The sequence below is a fragment of the Prionailurus bengalensis genome, chromosome D3 (genome assembly GCF_016509475.1).
Source record: "Prionailurus bengalensis isolate Pbe53 chromosome D3, Fcat_Pben_1.1_paternal_pri, whole genome shotgun sequence".
NCBI classification, from domain to species: domain Eukaryota; kingdom Metazoa; phylum Chordata; class Mammalia; order Carnivora; family Felidae; genus Prionailurus; species Prionailurus bengalensis.
In genome coordinates, this window is record NC_057356.1 from 24552727 (window position 1) to 24565586 (window position 12860).

The window sequence follows — 12860 nt, forward strand, 5'->3', positions numbered from 1 at the left end:
ATCTAGAATATGTTAAGAACTATTATGACTCAACAATAAAAAGAAAAACCAATTTAAAAATGGGCAGGGGTGCCTGGGTGGCTCAGTCAGTTGAGTGTCCAACTCTTGGTTTTGGCTTAGGTCATGATCTCACGGTTTCATGAGTTCAAGCCCCTCTTCGGGCTCTGAGCTGACCACATAGAGCCTGCTTGGGATTCTCTCTTCCCCTCCCCCACTTGTCCTGTCTCTCTCTCAAAATAAACTTAAAAAAAAAATGGGCAAAAGATCTGAACAGATGCTTCACACAGAAGCTACACAAATGACCAATAAGCACACAAAAAAGTGCTCAATGTCATTAGTCTTCAGGGGGATGCAAATTAAACTACGAGATACCTCAACACATCCACTAGAATGGCTAAAATGTGTTGGTAGGGATGTGGAGGAATCAGACTCATACATTGCTTGTGGCAGTGTAAAATAGCACCACCACTTTGCAAATCAATTTGGCAGTTTCTGCTAGAATTAAACATATACTTCCCTTATGATCCAAGAAAAACTTTCCCAAGAGAAATGAAAACATATCTACAGAAAGACTTCTGCACAAATATTCATAGCAACTTTATTTATAATGGCCAAACACTGGGAAGAACTCTAAAGTCCAACAACAAGTAAATGGATAAACAAAATCTGATCTATCTATACAGAGGAGTATCACTCAGCTGTGCTAAGTAGTGAACTACACACTATGTGATTCAATGATAGGATATGCTAAAAAAAAGTCTAATTTACAGCAACTGAAAGCAGTTCTATGCATGCCTGGGGCTGCAATTGTGGGGTGACTGACAGGAAAAAGACAAGAGGAAACCTTTTATACAGACTCAAATGTCTTGCACCTTGATTGCCTTAAGGATTATGAAAGCATTTGACAGAATTCTTGAAACTGTGTATTCAAAATGGATGCATCTTATTGTATGTAAATTACAGCCTAGTATAGTTGGTTAACATTTTCTGCACATTAGAAAACATACACAAGGTTTCTACTTTTTAAAATAGGGGTAATAATAATGCCTATTTTATATATGTGCTACGATGAGTAAACGGGTTAGGGTTAGGTCATGTGAAACATGTAGGGCCTGGCATATAAAAGCTCAAAAAAATGTTAGTGAGATAAACTTTTGTTAAAGATAAATAACTGCACAAGAGTCACTATAAACCAGTGGTTTTCAACTCGGGCAATTTTGCCCCCTTCCCCCAGATACTGGGCAATGTCTGGAGAAATATTTAATTGTCATGACTGGAGAGGTGCTACCAGCATCTAGTGGATAGAGGCCAGGGATGCTGCTAAACATCCTACAAGGCACAGAACAGTCTCCACAGCAAGGTATAATCTGACCCAAAATGTCAATACTGCAGAGCTTGAGAAACCCTGCTGTAAACAAAGTGATACAACAAACCCTAGATAGAAAAAATATATATAAAGTGCACCTAATCAACACAAAATTCAAATGCAAAATGACTGTGTATATATGAGTATACACACACACACAAATATATATATCCTCTACAAATCAAGAAGAAAAAAAATAGGAAAAAAAAAAAAAAACCATGAACATGGATAGTAAACAGCGAGATCCACACCCTGCAGGGAATTGCCAAGTGAATAGGTGAGATGGCATTCTAAAACCAATAAAGTGGCAAAAATGAAAAATTCTGACAATGCCAAATGTCTGTGATGATACAGAAATCTGTAGTATGCACTGCAGGTGAAAAGGTTAGAACGACATATGAATACGCAGTGAAAGGGTTATCGCCATATATGAATGTATAAGAATGCATGTATACATACATGAATTTTTATTCATGCATTAGGATCAATAGTGATTAATGATAGTAGCTACCTCCAGGGATGAAAGGAGATGGTTGGGAGGAACTCACAACAAATTATTCCCCACAACAAACCTATGTTGTAGATTTTCCTTTTATAGTATCTCCAAACAATTGAATAATACGCTCTAGGTACAGACCCAGCAGCAGAGCCTGGATTCAGGTCAAGGGTTTTCTACTGCAAAGCTCAATCCTGTCAACAACAGTGGTAAAATATTATGACCAATGCCCTAAGGTTTGACAAAATTAAGGCATTCTTGGAAATATTTCTAGTTTTCATAGAGAGTCTCAATCAAGAGAAATCTAAAATGGGAGGGCGGCAAAATGGGACAGACCCAATGCAGAGTAGGCAAGGCAAATGTAAGCTACAGACCTCTCCCCCAGAAAAAAGGCATGAAATTACATATATATTATCAGTGGTTCACAAATTCCCTGAGCACCCGCTAAAAAGCCTTTGGTTAAGAACATCTGGTTTAGGAAGAAAAAAAAAAAAAGAGGGGAAATTCAATTATAATATTTGAAAGACCAAATTTCTTTGACCAGAATTGTACTTTATCAACTACTGCAGAAGTGTTCCAAACATTGCTCATGGTCAGAAATCTCTTGATTTGCCTCAATAAAATCTACCATTATTCTTACTATAATGAGCTCTTTGCTCCAGAACAATACAAGAAATGAGACTGGTGATTATAGGAGGCTTGTACAATTGAATTTAACTAATTCTACATCTTGTGTGTAAAGGTTACCTTTGTTGAGGGCTGAAAGAACAAAGAACAAGAGACATCAGGCTTAAGTTGGATTTTTTTTTCTACATCCAATTAGAAGTTATATTCCGTATTACGCCCATATTTGCAAAATGAATAAGATCTAACATCTTTAGTTTTAAAATAAGACTATGCCACGCAATCTGTTAGTTGTTTATTTGTAACATCCTTTTTATTTGTAATTTCTCTGTATGTCCTTTTTCATTTTGGGGTAATGGTTCATGTCTTTGCTGCTTTCTAGTTCTCTTCAATATTTCCTCATTCTCCCACTTTTATCTCTAAAGCAGACATAAAGCACAATATCTTGATTTCATGGATTGTCAACCTAATTTTAATTAGTATGTTTCTTTCCCTCAATAAATACATCTAAACTGGTTGCTTTCTTAATTTATCCTTGTGGTCTGTAATTGAATGTTTTAAAAAAAATTTTTTTTCAATGTTTATTTATTTTTGGGACAGGGAGAGACAGAGCATGAACGGGGGAGGGGCAGAGAGAGAGGGAGACACAGAATCCGAAGCAGGCTCCAGGCTCTGAGCCATCAGCCCAGAGCCCGACGCGGGGCTCGAACTCACGGACCGCGAGATCGTGACCTGGCTGAAGTCGGACACTTAACCGACTGCGCCACCCAGGCGCCCCTGTAATTGAATGTTTTAATATGAATCTGAAACAATATGCATAGGATATACTGGTTCAAAGTTATGCTCCATCCAGCACACTTTTACAAACATTTGAGTGCTAACTATGAGCAATTGTGCTAAGCAGACAATGGAATTAGCATACACTTGTGGGAAGACTCCAAGAGTTATACAACATCCTAATTTTCTTAACGATTGATAAAAGCAGGTCAACCACAAATTCATCCACAATTTTTTTTTCAAATATTTATTTTTGAGAGAGAGCGCACAAGTGGGGGAACAGAGAGGGAGGGGGACCGAGAATCCCAAGGTCACACAGACAGCAGTGAGCCCGATGCAGGGCTGGAACCCACGAACTGTGAGATCGAAACCTGAGTCAAAACTAAGAGTTGGATGCTTAACTGACTGAGCCACCCAGGTGCCCCTCATCCAAATATTTTAAAGCTGTTATGCATATTTTCAGCATGCATAACATTTCGGGAGAAATTACTACATAAAATGACTACTTACAAGTTTGGCAATTAATATTTATCTCCTTGGACATTTTCTAACTAACATATTTCTGTGTGTGTAACTCTAATACATATATATGTATATATATGTACAGGAGCATACTATTCAAATTTGTACTTTATTATCATCTCTAAGTATCCTCTAGATTTGGTAACTTTCTTTTTTCCATAACTGAGAACAATGATTTGTTATAAAGATTGTCTGCATGCCCCAACCTCTTACTCACTTTTTTCTTAAAAAAAGAAAAGAAAAGAAAAGAAAAGAAAAGAAAAGAAAAGAAAAGAAAAGAAAAGAAAAGAAAAGAAAAAGAAAAAGTGCAGTGGAAAGACCAGACTTGGAAGGTTTTAACACCTGGATTTGAAAACTAGTTCTGTAAACAAGCTGGCTGAGTGATTTTTGCACAGTTCACTTAATTTGGCGCTCTGTACCTCATTTGCATTCCTTTCTTAAGCATGCTAAAATACCTATCTTATAACGTTGCTCTAAGGAGGAAATGAGATAAAGCATCTCCATCATCTCGCACAATACTGAGCATATAATAGGTGCGCAATCGATGGAAGCTACTCCCAACTTCTAAACTCCCTGAAAAGGGCAGGTTTCCGTGGACCTTCGCAATCATAGTAACTAGCAAAGGGCTTCATACATCACGAAAATGATCCCCAGATACTGCTTTAGGAGGAAATCTCTAGCTTTTTGGTAAATATTTCACTTCTATTACTTTCAAGACAGCCCTAACTCCATTGAGTGTATTCCAGTATCAGATACTATACTATCCGGTATCTATCATATAGATAATAGAACAGTTTTAACGTTCATGTAATTCTTTTGATAACCTTTTAACAGCTTCCCGTGGTTCTTACAATACAGTTAAAATTCTTTACTATGGTCCAGTGACCTATTTAGTCCCAGCTTATTTCTGCCCCCTCATTTATGATGTTCTAGCCACACCTACCCTCCACCAGCCCTGAAATACTCCAAGCTTATTCCAGCCTCAGGGACTATCTTTCTCCAACTGGAGTGTCTTCTCCACTATCTTCACAGGCTAGGCTATTTATACCATTAGGCTCAACCATAGCCTCCCCAGAGTCCTTCCCTTGATGAGTCTGCCTCCTCCATTACCCTATTTTAGCTTATTTATAGGAAGCCAAATTCTCTCATTTGTTTCCAAGGGAGGTCAGGGGGCGTGCCCCCTGATTTTGTTTCCAGGTGTATCCCCAGCGCCTAGAACAGTGCCTGGCTTTAATGACTCCTGGGGCCACCACTCCTCCTAGGCTTTCGGGCAGAAGGGCGCCTGGGGGGTAGGGGGGAAAGGGGTCGCGTGGGCGTTCCCTATGGCCGCGCGACTGTCCTCCCAGCCCAGGTCCCTTTCCTGGGTCTATAAGGGCGAGCACCTCTATTCCCCGCGGGGGCCCTCGCTGCAAGCGGTGGGCACTCCTCCCATCGGGTCACAGGATTCTGGGGTGGATTCGGGCGTTGGGGAGCTCTGTGGCCACACCTGCTGGCCCTGGCTGCACTCACGAAGCTGCTGGTACATGCACGTGAGCAGTGAGCCAGGTGAGCCTCTGTGTGTCCCGCGCAATCCGACGGGGCCCGCGACGGGAACAGAACGCGGTGGCGTCGGCCTCCCCACCGCGTCAGCAAGACTTTCCTGTAGACGTCGGAACGACATGCCAGTCAAGGACAGGGCCTCTTCTCAAAAGTAGCGAGAGAAAGCTTAGCGCTGGTTACCAAAACACGACTTCCAGGGAACTGACTAGAAAACTCACCAGAAACCGTAGGCTGCACACACGACCCGAGGAAACTAGACTGTAGGGAGGAGTGGCACCTAAGGGACGTGCGAGCGCGAGCCCAGTTTGCGCAACCGCAGCAGAAGGTGCACGCTTTCCAACGAGTCGCGCAGCCGCAGTGGAGGCTCCGTGAGCCTAGGGTGGGGCGCGGGACTGGGGCGGAGCTAGCCCCTCGCGCGCGCTGACGCGACGAGTCGCGGCGGAAGGGTGTGGACGCGCAGGCGCCGCAGTGGTTCGGGTGGGGGCAAGGAGGCGGGGCCGCGCAGGCGCCGTGAGGGGCGGTAGCGGCGGCGGCGGCGGCGGCGGCGGTAGCGGCGGCAGCAGCGGCAGCTGTGAGGGGGTTCCGGGAAGATGGTGCTGATCAAGGAATTGTGAGTGGGTCGGTGGGTGCGTGCGGGGCTACGGGACCTCGGTGGTGGGAGACTCATTGACTGAGGAGTGGCGGAAGCGGAATATTCCTAGAAAGGAACGAACCTCGAGGTGGCCGCTCCCTCCCCCCGGCCCGCGCCCCCGGCCCCACTGAAGGCCTTTCCACTGCGCGCCCCCAGACCCGCTCCCTTGAGGTTGCCGTGATAACACCGCCGCCGCCTTCTCCCCTGGGGCGGAGGCGCCTGGGTTCCCGGCCGGAGCGCGTGGCCCGGGAAGGCGAGGCCGGGAGTTTCCGCTGGGACCCGCCTTCTTCCCACCCCCCCCACCCCCCAGTCTCAGTCTGGGCCCACCCGCAGGCCCGCCAGTGGGATCGAGCCGGACCCCGAGGATGGGGAGGCGCGGTGGGTCTGACAGTGATTTGTCGTCTGGGGTGGAGCCTACCTGTAACCCGCGGGAGACAGGTCTGCCAGGTCAAGACAGCCCTGGTGCCGCGACTCGAGGTGGGACGTAGGCACCCTGAAGTTCAAGCAGGAGCTGGGAGTTGGCAAAAGTGCGCTCCCCAGGGCAGCTGTGTTGACTTACCAGGAGAGCCATCTCTCTGCTCTGAGTCTCAGTTTTCACATCTTTAAGATGGGGTGATACTCTGGGTTACACCTACTTCACGGGGTTTAGACGAGGAGTTAACACGTGGTCTGTCAAATGGAATGATTTTCAGGTGCATCAGGACGGGCAAAGTGATTTTGCTGAAAAGTTACGGCATTTCCCACCGGCAAGGGCTGTGACTATCACAGGAAATCTGGTTAGGCATGATTGTTGAGGTGTCACAGCTGGTTCGTATCGTCAGCATCCTGTGGGCAACTAGGGATTTCGAGTGTGGCCCGTTCCTTGGCTTTTCAATTGCTCTTCTCTTTATAAATTCTTAAACAAATTTCAGCTTAATTTAGCCATCTCCAGACACTTTATTTTTAATGTTCTCAAACTTCTTATAAAAAGTCACACCTGTCATTTCTCTACTTACCTTCCACCCCCCCCCCCATTTCACTGTGTATAAAAAACAAAGCCCTTACAATAGCGCACAGAAGTCTTACGCTATTTTCTTTTCTGCTCTCATCACATTTACTACCCTTCCCGTGCCCATTCCAAGCTCGCAAGCGTCCTTATCATTTTCATTAGTTCAGGGAAAATGCTTGGTTCAGGGCCTTTCTGCTTGCTGTTCTCTCCGCCTGAAGTGCTCTTCCCTCATCTCATTAACTAACTTGCCTCCTTCAGGTCTTTGCTCAAGTATCACCTTCTTAGGGAGTCCCTCTCTGAAAGCCTAATTGCAATCCCCACCATTTGGTATTTGCCTTTCCTGTGTAATTGTTGTCAGTAGCAATTCTCACTGTCTAACGTGCAACATACTTTTCTAAAATCTATTTTACTACACGTGTTCTTTTACTATATGTAGGCTCCACGAATTTTTCCTTTTTGCTCACTTCCACATCCCCAGCTCTTAGAATAGTCCTTGGAACATAGTAAGGGCTCAATAGCACTTGTTAAATTAATGAAAAATTACAACTTTAATCAGTGACGGGGTCCTGAGAAAAGACACATTTTCACTTAAAGTTTATAGTATTGAATTTTGGATTTATATAAACCTTTTCTTCCAAGTCATTTATACACTGTATCATGAAAGTTTTATTTATTACTCTGACATCTTTGTAATGTAGGTAGGTGGCAGAAATTAAGACAAATGGAGGGAACAAGACAGAAGGAAATTGACTTGGCCCAAGTCACATAGCAAGTGGGTTGCCGAACTGATCTTAGATCACCGATCTCGTCATTTTTATTAGAGTTATTTCCTCTTTTCCTAAAATATGAATTAAGTGTTCAGTAGATCCCTTTGACAGTTATGTGAGGAGTATCCACCTAACTCATGGAAAGCAGTTCCCACTGGGAATCTGCACAATACGCTTTTTGTGAACCATTACTTCCATTATAAAAGTTTAAATGCACCGAGGTAATGAATGCTGTAATGTGCCCAAGTGTAATTTTTTTCCTGCGGAGTTACAAATTACATTTGATGTTCACTCTTCATGTGTGTCTCCCTAGACTTTTTTTTTCCTCTTAAACTTTTTGAGAGCAGAGACTGTTCTAAGTATTCCTGGTATCCAGCATAGCATCTAGGCTAGCATACTGTAAGTGCTCAGTGCTGTTAGACGAAGAAAAAATGATTCTTCCTGCTTGCAAGTCAACTTTCTAAAATTGTTTTTGGTCAGGAGCAATGAATAGGTCATTCCTATGTGAAGATGTTGGTAAACCGTAAAATACTTTGGCTAATGTTTGTTTTCTTTAAAAAAATGTCATCTATTTTTGACATGGATTAAAAGTTTAAAAATGACTTCTCAGGGTGGGGAGTTCCCTTCAAATTGTTACTTGAGCAATGGATGAAGTTGCCGTTCGCGGAAAGGCCTGATTTTAAAGAACTAGTTGTTAGTTTTATTTGGAGTATTATTTTCCTGATGATTTTCAGAGAATTTGGAAATTTCCAAATCACTCTAAGTTGAATACTACTTTGAGAAGAAGAGAAAATCAGAGCCTATCTATTCCTTTCACTTTTCATTAAGCAAATGTTGAAGAATTTATTTGACTCATCATTCATCCAGAATGTCTCGATCAGTCAACTTAGATTTTGTGAAATAAGTCCCTGAAAGTGCTGTTGTATAAAAATAGGGATCTTCCTACCAGTGAGTAGTTGTTAAAATTAGCAGTGATTCTTTGGTTTTGTGGAAGTTCAGGGAAGTCTTTAACTCTTTCCTCTCTATTCCTTTCATTTCCTCTGCAGCCCATCTTCTTGGTTCAGGCCTTTGTACACCCTTGCCCAGCTTTCCCAAAGATGGCTTTTCCCCCACATCCTGCTTCTTAATGGTTTTTAATTACCTACAGATGGCTTCTTCAGATTAACTGTAGTCATGTCACTTCTCTTTTGGAGCAACCTTCCTGGATTCCTTGTTGCCTAATAAATGTAATAGATTTCTTACCATTGTATTCCAGGTCCTGAAAATATGCTCCCAACCTGTATCTTTGTATTTTTCTCTATCTTTCGAAATATACACTCCATCTGTATCTTATTTCCCCTCTGACCACTGCACCCGCTTGGCCCTAGTTTATTTTGCGTGACTGAGATAGCAAGTTAGTGTGTACTCTGAAGAGACAGTTAAAAGGATTAGGTATGGAAGGAGTTTTTGTATAACAAGTTTATCCTTGATGAGAATAGGAATTAGTAGTCTTGGTGACTTGTCTTTAGGTGACCATTATCAGAAAGACAAAGAATGCTGAGTGATCCCCTAGTGAAGGAGGGGAGAATAACAGGAGGCATGTTTTATACTATTGGAAATCAAGGTGATTTGAGCACTCCAGCATAGCTGTTTGAGGAGGATAGGAAGAGGGGTGGGTGGGCAGTGCAGCCAAAGAGAAGTTGGAATGAGGAAGAAGTTGTGAATTTTCTATAAAATGAAAATTGAGGTGACCGCTGTGAAATTTTTCTCTCCTTTTAATAGAGTTAAAACAAAAATTTTAAATGACGTTGCTGTGTCATTTAACGATTAGTAGGGAAAAGTCTGAAAAGGATCAGGCCAAAAAAAAAAAAAAAAAGTTGCTATCTTGGACACCAGCTATTATCACGAGACAGTTGATACTCAGGGATTTTCAGAGTTTATGCTGGAAATAAGTGAAGATACTTCCATATAAAAATCTGGTGATAAAATGCAATATTCTGACATAAAATAATTCACCCCAGTATTCTTTTTTGGAATATATTTTCAGGAGCATTAGCCTCCTTTTAGGTCCTTTTGTATGTCCAGTAACAAACTCTTGGACAGGATCAAACATCTGTCAACCTTAAACTGAATCTACCCTGGAAAGGTTATATTTATAAAGTTTAAAGTGTTTTTCCTTGGTAAAGTTTATTCTTGTTAAGTCTAAAGGACCTTTTTACTTGTCTTTCTCTTAGTAAAACTGAGGAATAGTTGGGTAGTGGGGAACGATTTTTGGAAGTGTTCGTTCAAGTGGTTCAAGACCTATGTCCAATGAGAGATATCATGAAAACAAAATTCGTAGTGTAGAGATGGAGAATGAAACCATACCAAAAATTGCCTGAGGGCAACCTGACCACACAGTCCAAAGATAATATATTCGGCACCCTGCAATTTTCAGTGATGAGTTTTCACTTGTTCCTTTTCTCCTCACCAGAATCTCTGCAACTGCATTTGGGGTCCTGGTACAATGAGGACACTAAATGGGAATCATCATTGAGACCCAGAAACAGTAATCTTATTTCCCCAGTTTAAAAATTCTTATTTAAAAAAAAAATTTTTTTTAATGTTTATTTATTTTTGAGAGAGACAGTGAGAGCGTGAGCTGGGGAGGACCAGAGAGGGAGACAGAATCGGAAGCAGGCTCCAGGTTCCGAGCTATCAGCACAGAGCCTGACTTGGGGCTCGAACCACGAACTGTGAGATCATGACCTGAGCTGAAGTCGGGTGCTCAACCAACTGAGCCACCCAGGCGCCCCACCAGCTTAAAAATTCTTATTTAGAGCTGTATACATCGTGAAGACCCTCTTCTCTAAATGACGTTCTTGTATTGGATGATCTGCTATCATTGGATTCAAGTAAAAGTTATTGTAAACCTAGAGACCTGTGTTCTCATACATGATAAATATTTTTTTTTTTCTTTTGTCGTTTTAGCCGTGTGGTTTTGCCATGTTCTGTTCAGGAGGTAAGTCTTGCTTGTTTTCTGTTTGTTTTGTTGATACATTGTGTTTTGGTACATTAATCTCAAATCATATTCTTGTCGTGTTCGCTTACCTTTACATTCGTACAAGTGAATTATGGTGTATCACAGAAGCTTAATTATAAATGAATTCTGTTACACTGCCTTGTTTCAGAAGGCTCTAAACAATGTGGTTTAATCTCCTGCCCGGTTCAGGAATTCTGGCTACAATATCCCAGAGAAAGGAGGTTCCAACCTCAGTGTGAGCACTGTAAGGCTAAGAAACTTGCTGCTTAGAGAAACAGTCTGTTTTACTGTCGGATATTTCAAACCTTTGACTTTATGCCCAAATCTGCTTTCCTGTAAGGCTTGTTGTCTACAGTCCCTTCCACTCGTGCAGGGGAAATAAGCCTATTCTGACTGGCATATGGTAGCCCTTTAGGTTTTCTTCCCCTTGAGTTCTTTTGTTCCTTCTCCTCCACATGAGGTCACAGGGTTAACCATTCCCAGTGCGTTCATTTGGCCTGGTCTAACATGACCTCTAGACTTCCTCACCAGCTGCTCTCACTACATGCGTCGTAGTTGTTGCTCTGCTGAAACCACTATTCCAAACACAGCCTGACCAGCACGTTACTGTGAGAGCTTATCGTCTCCCTTGATCTGCACGTGGTACAGAAGTACACATCCAATCCAGAACTCGTACATCCTTCGGTGGTAGCCGTCTGTGGCATAGCCGGGAATGAGGATAAAAGCAGAGAAACATCTGTGTAGCAAACCCCACAAAGCCCGCTGGGTCCTTCTAGAACTCGCATACAGTTTGCACTGGCTCAGTTTTCTTGTTTTCCTGGAGCTGACAGTAGATTAGAAGCAGTGAATTGGAAGTGGGACAAAACAAACTGATAACCTAAGAAGTGACAGCTGACAGAAGACAGAAAGGAAAAAAAAAATGCAGAAACAAAAAATGAGTAGCTGCTGGCATAGTTCAAAGCAGTCTTGAACACAGCTGTATACATCTCAGTAGTGCCTCAGGTTTCCCTGTATAAAAATACTCAAGCCAGACACCCCTGTGCTTTACTTGTGTGATTGATTGTTTGAACTTGAATGTGGAAATTGACGTTTGTTTTGGTTAAATTTTTTCTTTTGGTTTCAGTTGGTCAGATCAATTTGTTGAAATCTTTTTGAGTCTTGATGTTGTCATCCAAAATAATCTCGGCTTATTCCTCTATTCAGATTTACTAAACACCTCTCTTGTCTGTCTTTAAATTACTCTTAAAAATGAGAATGAAAGCCTAGCAGCATGCCACAGAATATCAGTTCATTAATGTATTTTTTTTGGATACTGTTTAGTTGTTTCTGTGTGAAGTTTTGTTACTCTGTTCCTGCCTGAGATTAAATTTATCTTCTGATTTAGAGACATTTTAATCCTCCTTTAAAAATATGACAGTGTTGAGAAGTACGTTTTGAAGGACTTAATTAAGGATTGTAGCTTACTGGACCAACCCTGGTGGTGTTATTACAAAAACCAGAGAAGAAACATCTCCTCCTGCAGTCTAAAACCCCTACAGAAATTATTTTTGTTGCTCTTAAGAAACGTGTTTGGTTCTAGCTTCCTAAACCCAAATTGAGTGATTGAGTTAGTGTATATTTAAATTAACCTTTAAGACAGTGTCATAACTCCCATGGGCTTTTTAGATAATGAGTGTTTACTGAGCTTACCACTACCCCTATTTTTGTCTCAAATAAAATGTTCATTTTGAATGATTTCATTTTTAGAGATAGCTTTGCTTTGAAAACATGCTTAAAAAGAAAAGAAAAACGCTTCTTTAGGCCTTCCTCACCAGGAGGAAGAAATTTAGCCAAATTTGAAGAGATTGGAGATAGCGCCATGGTGTAGTCACTAGAACAAATTAGAACATGAGAACTTTGTTTTTTATTATTTGTTGGAACTGTTAGCAGCTCCAAATTGACACAGAACAATTCTCCCCACTCACAGGTATTGGTTCAGGCCATTGAGAATTCTGGTTCACTTTAAAATGCAGTAGGGGCGCCTGGGTGGCTCAGTTGGTTAAGGGTCTGACTTCGGCTCAGGTCATGATCTCACAGCTCATGAGGTCGAGACCTGCGTTGGGCTCTGTGCTAATAGCTCAGAGCCTGGAGCTGCTTTGGATTCTGTGTC

At 42.0% G+C, this 12860-nt stretch overlaps 1 protein-coding gene across 2 annotated transcripts in view; it reads left to right on the plus strand.

Moving 5' to 3' along the window:
- Positions 1 to 5820: 5820 nt before the first annotated feature.
- The window catches only part of PITPNB (phosphatidylinositol transfer protein beta), a 64079-nt gene continuing 57039 nt past the window's right edge, over positions 5821 to 12860 (plus strand). For both annotated transcript variants that reach the window (XM_043558046.1, XM_043558045.1), the window contains exons 1-2: positions 5821 to 5934; positions 10660 to 10690. In XM_043558046.1, the coding sequence (XP_043413981.1) occupies positions 5915 to 5934; positions 10660 to 10690 (51 nt within the window). In that variant the 5' untranslated portion in view covers positions 5821 to 5914. The remainder of the gene's footprint in view (positions 5935 to 10659; positions 10691 to 12860) is intronic.